Source organism: Xyrauchen texanus, chromosome 42 (assembly GCF_025860055.1).
Source record: "Xyrauchen texanus isolate HMW12.3.18 chromosome 42, RBS_HiC_50CHRs, whole genome shotgun sequence".
NCBI lineage: Eukaryota > Metazoa > Chordata > Actinopteri > Cypriniformes > Catostomidae > Xyrauchen > Xyrauchen texanus.
In genome coordinates this window covers 27,482,166-27,498,303 of record NC_068317.1, presented here as the reverse complement: position 1 = coordinate 27,498,303, position 16,138 = coordinate 27,482,166, and the positions used below count along the sequence as shown (strand labels likewise).

Below are 16,138 nucleotides of genomic sequence, written 5' to 3'. Positions count from 1 at the left end.
AGAGCACAAAGTTACGTAGTGAAGCTTTAAGTAAAATAAAATGAATAGACTCTGTCATTTTGGCGGCAGCTGTGGCTCAGGTGGTAGAGCGAGTTGGCCACTAATCGCAGGGTTGGTGGTTCGATACCCTGCCCACACGACTCCATATGCCGAAGTGTCCTTGGGCAAGACACTGAACCCCAAGTTGCTCCCAATGGCAGGCTAGCGCCTTGCATGGCAGCTCTGCTGTCATTGGTGTGTGAATGGGTGATTGAGACGCAGTGTAGGTTAAAAAAGTGCTATATAAGTGCAGACCATTTACCATGCAGACCATTCTCTCTCATTCATGGATATCTCCGCACCCTGGTCTGTTTCTGATGTAAAACCCAACAGCATCGGATATGTGCCAACCTGGGTTTATGTATCAATATTTCTCATTATACACATTATATATGTTGATGCTTACATTATATGGTTCCCTCATTTTCGAATATGTGGTTACATCCTTGTATACGAGAGACATGATATGTCAGCTATGGACAACAAATGCTTATAGGCTACAATTTATCAGTCTTTACACAAAAAATATTTGACTGTAGAATGTTGCGATGTAACAATCAGAAACAAGTGTTTTAAGTATGCGTTTTATCTTGTTGACCTACATGATGCTAAAATATTAATTAGCATTTTTGTATAACATCATCAACATTGTGATTTCTGCAAGTATTGATGTATTGTACTAACATGATGCTCTCTATTCTAAACACTATATTTCTTTGATAATCCTTCAGTTTAAGATGTATTATGCTGTATGACCTATATCCAAATATAGATACATTACATGTGCATCAAAATAATCTGCCTGAGAGTAGTGTGATCTGGTTTGAGTAGTGGTTTTAATGGAAAGTGCCACATATAACCACCAAAATGCCCCATGTTAGCCCCACAATTGATTTGCGTACATAATTGCCACTCTATGCATAAACAGAAACCACCTTAAAAGGAGGATTTAAACAAATTTAACACACACACACGTAATCTTTTTTCTTGAACGTAGAGTTTATGTAATTGGTTTAACCAAAATTCCTTTTAAAGTGTGTCGCGTCATTTTTGAGTTACTAATGTCAGCATTTCCAAACTCTCTGTTTTCCTTTTGTCAAGAATCAGATTGTACCATCCCCAAACTCAAGCCATTGGCTGAACCAATGTTGCTATGTCAGACTGGTTGGGATGCTCAAACAAGCAGCAATATTTTGATGGCACCACAGAGCCAAAGTGTTACACTTTTCTAAGAAATTAAGCTACAAATGGCTTACTGATTTGCAGTATTTTAATATCGGAAATATGACACACCTTGCCCTTAAGGATCTAGAGCATCCACAAAAGGCTGTACAAGCATACCAGCATCCTTTGATATATAAGTTAAACATTACGGTCTACTGAGAAAAAGCAGACAGAGAAACCAAAAGTAAAGAGAGAGATTATGATTATGGAATGGAATACAGCTTGGTGGCTTTGGGCAGGAGTTCCTATGTGTATGCAGTGCGTGTGTGTGTGTGTGTGTGTGTGTGTGTGTATGTGTAGTCAGGCAGAGCAGATGGGTTGGCAGATGTTCTGGCCAGCACTGCCTGCTATCTGTCTTGATCCAGACTGTACCACCCTTCACCTTCCCCCAACCCTGGATCATACCATATCAACGCTCTTTGTCATACTACAAATAGTATCACTGTTTATGTGTGTGTGTGTGTGTGTGTGTTTGTGTGTGTGTGTGTGTGTGTGTGTTAGTCTTGGCTGTTGAGTGCTGGTAATTAACCTGGTCTCAAAGCATTCTGTGTTCTCATAACCAGTGACACATACTCACACTCATTCACGTAACTGACATGGTTTCAATAACACCCGTTAATGACATGAAAGAACAAAGCGATGTGTTGTGAATTCAAAGTCTAGAGGGCAGAGCCTGGACTCTATTCTGTGAGCTCTTGTGTTTAGAAGCTAGAGATAATGGCGTGATGTTTGAATGGCCATTTTTATGGACACTATTGTGGCCTCTTGGTTTTAGAGAAGGCAGTCTGGGCTTTCTTGTGCTTCTAAGAAGAAATTTCCCAACATTTCCCAATGTTTTCCAATTTCCCAAGTCTTTTCACAATAGACGTGAAACTGCTGCTTAACATGACACAATCACAGCCAGTTAGAAGATATTTGATGTTTAATGTACAGTTATGAGGAGTCGGATTTTGGACCAATGAGATTTCACAATGGGCGGGGAAACCCAGCACAACACCAAATAAATAGAAACCAAGTTATTGACGAAATGTCTTGTCGTTTGTGTGACACTCATGTGAGCACAAAAAAACTCAGAGAAAAAAACTAGATTTTATTGCCTACTTTTATCGCTTGTTGTTTTATCCAACCCAGTCTAATTAGAAGTCCTAATAATGTTATGAGATGGTGAATTTGTAAGAAATCATACAAGCTGGCTCGTACAAAAACGTCAAAACTTCCCAGATAGAGAGAAATAAACAAACCAAGGAGCTGTGTTATTAAGTTTTTTTTTAACCCTAAGTTAAACCCCTAGCCTAAATCAAACCATAAAGTCTAACTCCTTACCAAACCATAAACCTAACCATGATTTCAATAGGAAAATCACTATTGTGTACCATGGACGAAAGAGAAACATCTGGGTTTTGAACGAGGGTTCTTACGATTTTTCTGAAGTTTAAACACTAACCCAAACCTCAAACCTAAACATAACCATAAAGTCTAACCTCTTACCCAAACCCTAAACCTAAACTTTGATTTACATAGGATACTAACTTTTGTGTACAATGGAAGAAATAAATCATGGGGTATTGGAACGAGATGAGGGATGCGAACAGGTGGTTGACATAAGTTAGTCATTTGTATTGCATAAATAAATATAAAGTGTTAAATAAGAGGCTAGCTAAAATGTTATGCCTGTATCGCTTCAATTTAAAATTTTAGCTGTTTATTGGTCTGTCTCTTTGGAAATAAACTTTCCTTTTCATATGAGGCATGTCTTCAATAGGCTATCGATCTTATGATTTTGCCATTGTTGTCATTATACTATTTTGGATTTATGGCATAGGTTGAAGGTTCAAACCCCACAAGGGGTGATCAATGAATTGTAACTATTGTGCCCTTAAGCAAAACACTTTACTTTCGACTGCCTCTGGCCATGTAGGAACAAATAAATATTATTTATTTTTTAACAGCACAGGCCTAGTCATGCCACTTCTGTTCAGGCAATGAAAATCTCACCCTGCCAACCAAGAGCCCAATGGCTTACAGATTTGATGGAAATTTACACATAATTTATTTTGTTATTTTTTAACATCTACATAATCAATTCGGTATCTAACAGATGAGGAGCACCACATGAAGGTTTGGGAAAGCTTGTAAGACACCTTACACTCCATACCGCTCCAACAAGCAGCCTTCGTGCCAGCTGAGCTAAAAACTCTAAAGCCTGAGAGGAAAGTAAAGATCTAATGGGACTTGAGGTTTAGACAGGATTATGATATCTGGGAACTACAGCTGAGAACGACAGGAAAAATACATGAAGAGTGCAAGCCAGATGTTGATCTAATAGTTTGCGCTCATAGATGGAACAACTGTCTGCCGATGATATCCAAACCTCATCCTATACCACCTGGAGGGAGAAAGTGATGGAGAGCCTAGGTTTCAATGAGATATTATGTATTGTAAATATTTTTAGAGGCACAGCATTAATACAGTTAAAATTCCTCTGCACATTGGAGAAAACAGCTGCTACTAGAGTTGATATAGAGTCTTGGCTACTTTAGACAGTAGCACAATGTTTTATGAAGTACCCAATAGTCTTACTTGAGTATAATTCAAATAAAAGGTGATGTGCGTAATTTTAATCGACACTAAAATACCTTCTCCTATTCCAGTTTCATATGCAGAGACAACTATAGGTTGATTCTCATAAAAAGTGTAAACACTGTGGCTGTGTGGCACTTTCAAAACAGTAGCTTCTTTGTTTTGTTTGAGTGTCCCAAACAGTCCAAAACAGCAAAATTGGTTTAACCAATGGCATGAGTCTGGGGTGGGATCGACCACTGGGGTTGACCAATGGAAGATGGGCAAAATATGTCTTTTGTTTTACCATCGAACACAAAATGAGAGATTAGGCGGGATTTCTGCCTCATTAACCTTCGATTTTTTCAGTGAAAGTGAATAGTGACTGAGGCTTTTAGTCCCTAACATTCTTCCTTACATCTCATTGTGTTCTACTTGGAATGGCTTGGAACAACATTGTTTTGAGTGAATGATGACAGAACTTTCATGTTTGGGTGAAGTATCCCTTTTAACAAATCCACTCCAAAAAGCACCAGAGGCAAAAGAAAAAGCCAGTTTGCTAAAAAATGAAAGGGTGCTTACAAAAATCGAATTTAAAATGTGTCTTACGCATTTATAAAAAAGTTATCAGGTTTGAAAATTGCCCACATCAGGCCACTCTGTAGCGCAGTGGGCTGTTGATAATCCTCAGTAAGGAAATAAGTCCCGTCCACTGGAAATCATGTTCAAAACCTGTAGCACCCCCTGAACAGGAAGAGTGCTGGAAAACTGCCATTTCCCCCCAATTTACTCTCTTTGTCTGTCTCATTCTCTTTTTGCGCAAATATGCAAGGTGTGAAATACATTAGCTCTGTTCCAAAACCTAGTGAGCGGCCTACCTCGACAGCATTTTTAGGTGTCAAATCAACATTATGCTGCTTTGCTAGATAACAAATCCCATTGCAGAGTACTTACATTGCATTCAATACCTAAAATAATTCAATCTAATAAAGAATGGGCTATTTTACCCAATATTTGTGTGTTATGCATTTTTATACTTATTAGAGTATCCTGTTGTTAGCTTAGCAACATGCTAATGCCATATTCTACTGGAATTCTATTGGAATAGTCTAAAGTGTGTTATTTCTTTCTGCCATTGAAAAGTATTCCAAATCAGTCCCCCACAGCTAAACACATAGAACAGAATTTTGTTTGTTTGTTTATTTGTTTTTTTAAATGCAGCACTCCTGATCAAGACACTGAAAAAACAGCTGGACATGGCACACCGGTCAAATATGTTCATCTAGTGCATGTCAAAATTCAGAGTGTAAACAGACACAACAATGCAGGCCCTTTATAAGGTTCCATTTGGGATTTCTATGTTCAGGGTCATCTCGCACACGGTCGAGGGCTCGGCCTTTCAGAGTATACTCTGTTGACCGGGAGCTTGGGCTGCACAATTAATCGAAAAAATTACAATTATGGCTGCTGCAATTAACTAATCGTGAAAAGTGTCAATTACAGCATTCCATTTAAATCTATTCTCGTTTAATTACATTTCAGTTTTAAAATGTTTTTCTGTGGTTGAGCATTGTGAAATGTTTATTGAGTATAAAATCAGTAATGGTGCAACAAAACTAGAATGCTCCCATTATAATATAACGATAAAACTGCGATAATTAAGGAACAGTTCTGAGCTTGTTTTTGGATGTGTAGCTTACATAAAAAATATTGATTGCAATTTCCCCACACAAAAAAACTAAATGAATAATCGTGATTACAATACAATACAATAGTCCTGACAATGCACACAGACCAGGACTGTCCATGTGTCAAATAGATCTAGGCTACACACGGACAGTCCACGCAGACTGTGCTTATGACGAAATTTGCATCATGCATACTGTATGTGTTCTGAACAGTAATGCGGACAACCAGTGTATTCTTTGGCCTTTAGAAGGTAGCTGCCTATGTAGGTAGTATACAACAAGGCAGATCACTGCATTTCGGAATAACGCAATTTGCTGCAGTTTCACAAAACATTTAGACTGTTTATAATGTGATCATGATATCATCAAATAATGCCCACATTCTAATAGATGTCATCTGCTCTTTCTAGCATAAAAAACGTCACGCCTAAGGTGGGCGCGGAGGAGACACACAATGCCATTCGCCGTGCGTTTGATGTGTGGCAGAACGTCACGCCGCTGCGATTCGAGGCAGTCCCCTATAGCGACCTGGAGCGCAACAAGAAAGACGTGGACATTACTATCATTTTCGCCTCAGGTTTCCATGGCGACAGCTCTCCCTTCGATGGAGAAGGGGGTTTCCTTGCACATGCCTACTTTCCCGGTCCGGGAATTGGAGGAGACACACACTTTGATTCAGATGAGCCCTGGACTCTAGGGAACCCGAACCATGATGGTATGTAAAACTGGTTTTATTTGTCACAAATAAATCCTGCATTGTCTTTCACCCATTAGGAGCGAATAACTTGGTGTCTAGGCCCTGCTTTTCTAGACTGCTCTCTAGAATATGATGGAATCGTATAGGCCATGTCTTCAAGTTTTTTGACCAATTTTAATTTAGATTACATTAAATGTAAATGTCAGATTATTTTTAACTAGATTTCTACAATGTTTTTCTTCTTACATTAAGCATTTTGAATATAAGTGACAACAATGACTGTTTGGTTGAAATTATGGTTCTTCTGATGGAAAAACATTATCATCTTTTAAGCCATTTCAGAGCAAATACACTTTAAATATTGTGTTAAATATACTGAATATCATCTAAAGGTTGAAAATATCTAGATATAATCTGTTAAACTATATCACCAGACCTAATACACAAACACACACTCTCTCAAACATGGACAAAGTCTGTAGTCTAGAGGAAAGAACTCTTGTGTGGATCTGTCAAATCAATCTCCAGCCTGTTGCCGGGGAGGTGGTGATCTGTTGCCATGCACAGTTGTTTTGTTTGTTTTGTTGACGTGTAGCAAGAGATTACTGCGCTCAGAGGCAACTGCATCCTCTCTCACATGGGACAACACTTCCACTCGCTGGCTGTGTACATCCTCTCAAACGCTCTTCCTGTCTGCCTGAGTTGTAAAAGAGTTGTGCTGTAAGTAGGTCAGAAGCGTTGTGTGAACAACAGTAAGTGACAGGGATTGTGGGAGCATAATAAGGGGAACACAGCTCACAGGATATTTAGTCTGGGTTAGGGGGACAAATGCATTTCTCTCTCTCTTGATCTGCCTCTTTTCCATTCTATTCTAAAATTCTCACATTCTCTTTCACTTTTTTACCAAATGTCCCCTTTAGGATGGTAAAGGCTGAAACCTCTAACATTGTGAGGAGCAGCCAACAACCGGCACAAGGAAAACTGCTTAATAAACATACTAAATAATGTCTTAATGATGTAACGAAACTGGACGAGGTGGATTCAGTTGCAGAAAACAGGTTTAATAACAGACTGGCAAAAGTACAGAGGGCAAATCCAGAGGAGCGTAGTAGAGACGAAATCAATGTCAAAGCCAGGAGATCAGTTAACAAGAAAACAAAACACGAGAACGAACAAACAGGTAGTATAAGCGAAACACTGGAGTTAGCAAAGCAGAGTGACTTACAAGCAATAACCAACAAAACTAAAGTGAACAGGCAGGGTATAAATAGAAAACAAAAACAGTGCAGGTGAAACTAATATTTGGGTGATTGGGAACGAGTGTGGGAACTGGAAGAAGCGGGGTGGATTATGGAACTGGAGTTCATGACAAATTAAAATGCAAGCAGGTTTGTGTGAGGATCAGGTTTATGCATAGGGATAGGGTAAGGAGATAGAACATATCAGCTGAGTATAAACAATAATAGTCAATGAGAGAATATATCATGAATTTAGATTCTTTTTTCATTTTTAGCCTATTTGCAAGTTGTTGTTTTTTTCTTGTTTTAAGCATAAACCGCACTAAATATTGTAAGTTTAAGGCTTGAAACAGAGCCTTAAACTTGTGATGTATGTTGTCTAGTTTTAGTTTGGGTTTGGGGACTTGCAGTACATCGACAGTTCTTTTAGTTGCTCTGTCTCTATTTAAAAATTCTCACCATTACATTACTTAAACTTTTTTATCACTAGATTCAGAGTCAGATAACTTTGCTGGGGTGTAGACTTGTGTGAGTGTGTTAGCAAAGTAGAGTAGTTAGGCCTCACAGAAGTAACATTCTCCTGTTCTCATTCTAGGCTAAGTGAGAGAGATTGTCTGGGACGATAATGGTAAAATATAAAGGAGAGAGTGATAAAAACTATTTGTTTACAACTGCAGCTACATTTTTAGCTTCAACTTTGACCAAATGAAGTTGTCTGGCCTCTGTCTTTCTACGATGGTGCTTTGGTGAAAGATCTGTTTTGGTAACCATAAGGTTGTAGGGTCGAACTTGGCACTAGATCAATGCACTTAACATTTAAGTGGTTATTCCACAGCAAATACATTTTTTTTTTACTTGTTTCCTTCTAAACATTCTTTAAACAAGATACATTTACTTGAAGCAATATGACATAAGATATTATTTCTTGTTTCCAGAGGAATCCAAAAAAAATCATTTGTTGCCAGTGGGGAAAGAAAAATAAATTGAATTTAAAGGTAAAACTAGTTTAATTTTCTTACTCCATTAGCAAATAGTTTCACAATAGTGTTGGCCTTCACAGACTTTTTAGAGACTTTCGGGTGGGTGGGATATGGGCCAAGAGCAAACACCCAGACAATTGCAAAGCAACATGCTAAAACCACTAAGAAAGCTTTAGCAATCGCATAGCAACATGCTAAAACCACTCAGAACATCTTAGCGTCCACATAGTAACACACTAAAACCACTCAGAACACTTTGGCAGTCGCTAAGCAACACACAAAGACCAATCAGAAAGCTTAAACAATCATATAGCAACTTGCTAAAACCACTCAGAATGCCAGCAATCACACAGGAACAAGCTAAAACCACTTAGAATGCATTAGCAATTGTAGAGCAACATGCTATAACCACTCATAATACCTTAGCAACACACTAAAATAACTCAGAACTCCTTAACTGTTAGCAACACAATTGAACCACTCAGAACAGCTTAGCATTCGCATAGCAACAAACTAAAACCACTTAGAACGCCTTAGCAATCACAAAGCAATACACTAAAACCACTCGATTGAAGATTTGTATAACATCTTGTAGCTGTCACAAATGTATGGATTTTCGCAAATGCTTGAACCGGCTTTAATTTGATTTCACAATGCAGATTAACTGATCTGAGAGCGCCGCCATGCACGTTCACACAGATCAGCACGTCAACGGTTTGTTCTTAATTACATACAGACCATGTTTATCTGTCTTTAAATCACAGCCTTTTGTGGATTAATAATCACATATGACCAACGCACCATTTTTAAGTTATTTTGATCAATTTTGCAGGCCTGAAGTATCTTGAAATTAGTCTACTGATGCACTCTATATGAAACTAAATGGCCAAATGAAAGCACATTAAAATCATCACGATATTCACAATATTGGTCAATTTTACATCGTCAGCAAAATTATCTAGATTATATAGTTAATATTCGATAAGCCCTACATTGCATCAGGCTAAAACCACTCAGAATGACTTAGTAATCGCATAGCAACATGCTAAAACCACCCATAATGCCTTAGCATTTGTAATGCCTCACACTAAACCCACTCAGAATGCCTTAGCTTACACATAGCAACACAATTAAACCCCTCAGAACACTTTAGCAATCACATGGCAACACGCTAAATTATCACCTAAAATCACCCTAGCAATTGCATAGCATCATGCTAAAACCACCCAGAATGCCTTAGCAATCCTATAGCAACAGGCTAACACCTTAGCAATAACATAGTATCACTTTCCAATCACCTACTACCATGGACCATGGTGGAAACTTTTTGTTGCATGGTCAAACTCACATTTTCTTTAAAAAAGGTAAGAATAGTTTTATATGTACAACGTCCCCCATCTAATTCATGTTTGCCTATTTCAAATAAGATTAAAAACATGTCATATTTTCAGCTGCTTATTCAGCTAGATCAGCCAGGTAGTAGGCTATATAGATTACACTCCTTACAAAAGATCAGAAACTGTTATGTTTTCACCAAATTTTCCCCAGGGGACACAGCGGAACATGAATTCCAACAGTTTTCACACTCTTAAAGTTGATGCGATAACATCGGCTGCAGTGGAAAATATGAAGCGTTCATGTAGCTGCACTCGTGCAGGAAATTAAAATTCCAGAGTGATATTTTCTGTCCCTCACACAAATGAGGGTGAGACAGGGATTTAAGTTAAGAAAAACAATAGCAGGGAAGAGGAGTGGAATGCCCAGAATGTTTCTTGAATCAGGTGTATTAAGTACTAAAATAATGTAACAATTTCAAATCCGAATAACAAGTTTAGTTACATGTGTAGAGTTGTGCACAAGAGCAGGTTGGAATTGTAGTTTATGTTAGAGAAGCATGCTGGGTATTTGAGGAAGAGGCGTAAGGATGAAGATCTTGGGAAGAACTGAAAATCTGAGTACAGGCAGGATGAGTGTAGCGGATAAAATAAATGTTTCTTGAACTGGAGGAAGAGGAACTATTTTTATTACATGTCTACACGGACCAGCTGGCTATCAGCATAGAGAGAGGTTTGTGTATGTGTGTGTATATTGATGGCAGGTGGCTTTGTTCTGATAATGTACAACATTTTTTATTTAAAAATGTACTATATAGCTTTGTAGTGATTAGTTCAAGACAGATCCTATTAGTTTTTTTTATACGGAATTGCTTAGCAAACATTTTTTTATTAGAGTGGCCTGACTGGATGCAACATTAGCCCAACCAATGGTGTGTTTAGACCAGCAATTTGTGGTATTTTGAGTGGGTCATCCTGTTTGCCAGTACCATGGTGGACAAAGGGAGTATTAAAAATGTAATTAATTATATCAGATATTAAAATAAAAATTATAAAAAAAACAAATGCACAATTTGTCAGTTAAAATTTTTATTTGTGTAAAAAAAATCATAATCTTTTCACAATCAAAATGTAATAGCTTTCTCCACCTCTAATCTACTGATGTAACCAAGGCTGTGCATATTGGGAAAAATTATTTTAACCAATAATATGATACCAATAATATCATCCACGATCCAATCAAATTCTGATAGATAAAATCAAACCCTACAAAATTTCCCAATTCCCACAAAATATTCTGTCGCTCTCTGAAAATATGTCCTATTTTTGAAGTTAAATGTGTTGCAGATGTTGTTTAATGTAGTCTTGATGTCCACTGTGTCACGTGACCAGACTGTGACATAATTTCTTTCTTTTCTCCCCAATTTGGAATACCCAATTCCCACTACTCACTGACTGTAGGTCATCATGGTGACACGGTTACTTGCCTCAATTCGGGTGGACAAGTCTCAGTTGCCTCCGCTTCTGAGATAGTCAATCCGTGCTTCTTATCACATGGCTCGCTTTGCATGACACTGCGGAGACTCACAGCATGTGGAAACTCATGCTACTCTCCGCGATCCATGCACAACTTACTACAAGCCCCATTGAGAACGAGAACCCCTAATCACGACCACAAGGAGGTTACCCCATGTGACTCTACCCTCCCCAGCAACTGGACCAATTTGGTTGCTTACGGGACCTGGCTGAATCACTCAGCACGCCCTGTATTCGAACTTGTGGCTCCAGGGGTGCTAGTCAGCGTCAATACTTGCTGTGCTACCCAGGCCCGTTGACTGTGACATCATTATACTGATCACAAATACTCCAACATTCATAAATTGCAGCTGAAAATACTTTATCCAGTGTATACACTCATTACCATAAAGGATAAGGCAGAATTAGTAATAACCAATTTATGAATAGCAAATATACTGTATGTTATGTGGTTCGTAGTGGTTTTCATTGCCTGCAGACCTTGTGTTATGTACTGTATGTGATCCATATCCTGTAAGTGTAAGGAGAGTGACTCATGCTGGTACACACCAGGTCTGCTCTTAAAATAGGCGCTCACCCACCGACTGGAGCATTTGCATTCAGTGCAGGTAGCAGCAGCCCCTTCTGCCTGCACAGCCTGCCTCTCTCTGTCTCTCTCTCTTATTGTACCTCTCTTTCCATTCAAAATTTGCTCCACACAGCACTGCGAGTAAGCCTCGGATAGGTTGACCTTTGTTTGTGTTTAAATACTGCCCTTAATCTCTCCTCTCTCTCTCACTTTTATCTCACGGTCACATCCACCTGGCTTCAATCTCAGCCTATATTTGTTCACAGTGCATGTTTTATTACTCTTAGGAGCAGATTTTGTTCTAGAAATTGGCTTGATCCTGTGAATTCTCATCAAATGCTGCCTTAAAATTTAAAGGAAGTTTCAGGTATCTTTGAGAATTAAGAATACAGATTACAGGTCAACAGCCCATAGACAGAGTAGATGGCATATTTAATTTCATTCATATGAAAATCAAATCAAATCACTTTATTGTCACACTACCATGTACACATGTGCAACAGTAGGTGAAATTCTTGTGTGCAGTTCCGAGCAACATATCAGTCATGACAGTGAAGAGACATATACCAATTTACAATAAACAACATACTTACACAACACAATTTACATATCAAATGTACACATTCTTACACAACACAATATAATAAACACTGTACAGTAAACATTACACACAATATAGAATACACATACAATAAAAAAAATAAAGAGTATAAAAATATATATATATACATTAGATGTATTGTGGAGAAGATATTTGACAGTCTAGTGTGAGATAATAGATTAATAAAGTGCAGGGCTGATGTATATTGCTCGTGAGAGATCAAATGTTCAAAAGTCTGATTGCTTGGGGGAAGAAGTTATCATGTAGTCAGCTGGTGCGGGTCCTGATGCTGCGATACCGCCTGCCTGATGGTAGCAGTGAGAGCAGCCCATGACTCGGGTGGCTGGAGTCTCTGATGATCCTCTGAGCTTTTTTCACACACCGCTTGTTATATATGTCCTGGAGGGAGGGAAGCTCACCTCCGATGATGTGTCTGGCAGTTCGCACCACCCTTTGCAGGGCTTTACGGTTGTGGGCGGTGCTATTGCCGTAGCAGGCGGTGATGCAGCCAGTCAGGATGCTCTCTACAGTGCTGGTGTAGAACCGTGTGAGGATGTGGTGGTTCATTCCAAACTTCCTCAGCCGTCTCAGGAAGAAGAGGCGCAGGTGAGCCTTCTTCACAACGGCCATGTGACCATGTCTAAACATGCCATGTGAGTTCCACAATGATGTGGACACCGAGGAACTTGAAGCTGCTGACTCTCTCCACCGGTGCTCCATTAATGGTGATGGGGCTGTGTTCTCTGTCTTTCTTCCTGAAGTCCACTACAAGCTCCTTGGTTTTACTGATGTTGAGGGAGAGGTTGTGCTCCTGACACCAGCATGTCAGAGTGTGCACCTCCTCTATGTAGGCTGTTTCATCATTTTCAGTGATCAGACCTACCACCGTCGTATCGTCAGCAAACTTAATGGCATTGGAGCTATCGTCAGCAAACTTGATGGCATTGGAGCTATGTGTTGCCACACAGTCATGTGTATACAGGGAATACAGGAGTGGGCTGAGAACACAGCCCTGCGGGGCTCCAGTGTTGAGGGTCAGATGCAAATGATGCTATTTTTGCTTATTTTATGTTCAATTAATGTGTCATAGTCATGTACCTAGGTGTTGACCCTTGAGTCAATGAAACATTGTGTTTTAGTCCACTTGAAATTTGTATTTTAAACATCACATATTTAAGAGGTTGCACTTTGTGTATATCTCTCACAGCATCCAATATAACGCCAATTTTCATCTGCACAAAATGATGTTAGACATTTTCTTAAAATAAACTTTTAAACAACTGTTCTCTCAGGGTGATTTTTAGTGGATTTATGAAACCAGTTCCTATCTGTTTCACACACGTTCCACAAAATCTGACAACCAGAAAGTGTCCAAATACTTAAGTTTGAACAATGTGTCTATTGTTTTAAAACTGGAAACTAACAAACTTATTTTTGTGAAATATTTAGCTTGAAAAAGCGTGCTTGTGTTATCTTTCTGATAAATAATAAATGCCACATGGTTTAATTTTTTGGTATATAATGAAAAGATATTCATACTACACATACTTTAAAGTGTGGCATAAATGTCCAAATTCTTTTTGGGCCCATTGTAGAAGCTCAAGCTGGAGATCTGATTGTGAAATCAGAAAGGCAAGAGTAGAGCCAAAGTAAAGGGTTTAAGTCTAGATGTAAGAGCTGAACAAGAGCAGAGAGGACGTTTGGGACAGATGAAGCAAAAAGAGAGCTGAAGAGAGAGAGATGGCAGAGCAGCTGGTCTGTCCACAATGCCTCATCTGTTCATGGGCACCAGCTAATTTTTTCACACTCAAGAATGAATTTGAACCTGATCTTTCCTGGAATCAGCCATGGGTAACACAAGAACGCCAGGAATCCGAGGACTCAGCTCTCTCTCTCTCTCTGTTTCTCCCTCTTTCTCCATTCCTGGTCCAGATAGCCTAAGAGATAGCCTACTCACTGGGCTAACAAAAGCACTCTTGTTCTCATATTTCCCTGTGTTAATGTTTTTAATCACCACTTATACTGAAATGAAGACTAATAATAATATTTTTCATCCATAATTAGCATTTTAGATTGCTCTTATTTGCTGCACAGCAGTGTTGGGGGAATTTGCAAAGTATAAAATGCACCCTTTAATGGCATTTGTTTATGTGCATGTGCTTTCTGTATTGTTTAGTACCTGATTCTTTAATTATGCAAATCAGGTAATTTCACAAGCATACAAAAAATCTAGTGCTTTACCCAATTTTCTCAGCTCAATTCCAAATCTAGTGGGTCGGTTTTGAGTGCAAGGTTGTGAACAATGTAGACATCTACAATCTGGCATACTTTTCTGGGACTGTACTGCATCACTCTACCACCTTGGTCCAGGCATCTGAATCAGCTTTAAAAAGGCTGAAAATGTGCTTTTAAAGATTACGCAACATGTCTGGATACATGGCCAATTATAACACTTTTTCCATCATTTGATGATTGATGAATAACTGCTGCTATGATCAATAGAAAATGCACAGAAATATTGCATTTAAATAAAATTATGTTCACCGCTTGCTTTGCAAGAACAGTATCAGTGCTTCGTTAATTGTGCCTGGCAAATAGTGCTGAGTTTTGTGAATGGAGCAATTTATTATCATCCTTATTAACATAGAAAGGAGCATGTTTGTGCCATTAAGTATAACAGTGAATTAATTTATACTCAGGGTAGCACTATTTCAGAGCCTTTTGTGCCTACTTAAAGTTCATTGTAGATGCTTTGTGAAATTGTAGGGTTTGCTAAATGCTAAATTGCCAGAACTGTTACGTGAAGCATGATGTTCTCAGTAGCATTTGTTAGCACAGTCTGTTTGCTTTGTGTTCACTGAAGAGTATGTGAAGGTCTGTTTATTTGGTGTGTAGCACAGCATTAATCGAGGCAGGTCCATTTATAGGGTATGCTAGCATGGTGGAATGGGTTGTGTTAGCAGGGTGTAGCATTAGCATGGACTGACCACATGTTAAAGTGGCAAATAGCTTTGTGAAACTCAACCAAAATATGTGTTTTATCATCTTTGCTGATGATGTTAGGGTGTATTTGCAGTGTGTTAACATAAGAGTAAGCTCATGTGGTGTGTTAGCACAGCTAGCAGGGTGTAGCGTGTTGTGTTAGCAGGGTGTAGAGTTAGCAGAACCTGTCAATATTGTAACATTAGGCTGGTTTATTTGAAGGGTATGTAAGTAGAGTGTAACTACTTGTGTTAGCAGGACAAAAAGGATAGAAATAGAATAAACAATTAAAGAAATAGAAAGGCAATTAGCAAAAAAAAACAGCTGCTGCATAAGCAGCATATAGGCTGTACTCACAAGGTACCTGTTACATTTCTTGACAAATCACAGTCATTTGTGATCAGTGGATAAGAATTTGGATAACAACACTATATTAAATAATTTTATAGAGATTGATTATAATTCATATCAGGTAAACTAAAATAGATTACACATTTGTGCGTACAAATGTCGTCCAGAGATTTGAATGTAGCTATCAGGGATATGATTTCAGAATTGCTAAAAATATTTTGAGTTAACAGGGCCTGTTCATAGGATCATTCTTACATCCTGGTGTCTTGTTAATGTCTTGCATAGGATGTTTCAATTTTGTAAATGAACTTGAAGTCTTTTATAATGTTAGATGCAGCTCT

General features: G+C 38.6%; 2 protein-coding genes across 4 annotated transcripts in view; one reads left to right on the top strand and one right to left on the bottom strand.

Annotated features, from left to right (window-relative positions):
- Positions 1–16,138, bottom strand: part of LOC127634840 (copine-3-like) — a 320,664-nt gene that overhangs the window by 130,141 nt on the left and 174,385 nt on the right. The gene's annotated exons all lie outside the window — the stretch shown is intronic.
- LOC127634839 (matrix metalloproteinase-16-like) overlaps positions 1–16,138 on the top strand; it is a 75,275-nt gene that overhangs the window by 27,797 nt on the left and 31,340 nt on the right. For both annotated transcript variants that reach the window (XM_052114544.1, XM_052114543.1), the window contains one exon: positions 5,921–6,225. In XM_052114544.1, coding sequence (XP_051970504.1) covers positions 5,921–6,225 — 305 coding nt within the window. The remainder of the gene's footprint in view (positions 1–5,920; positions 6,226–16,138) is intronic.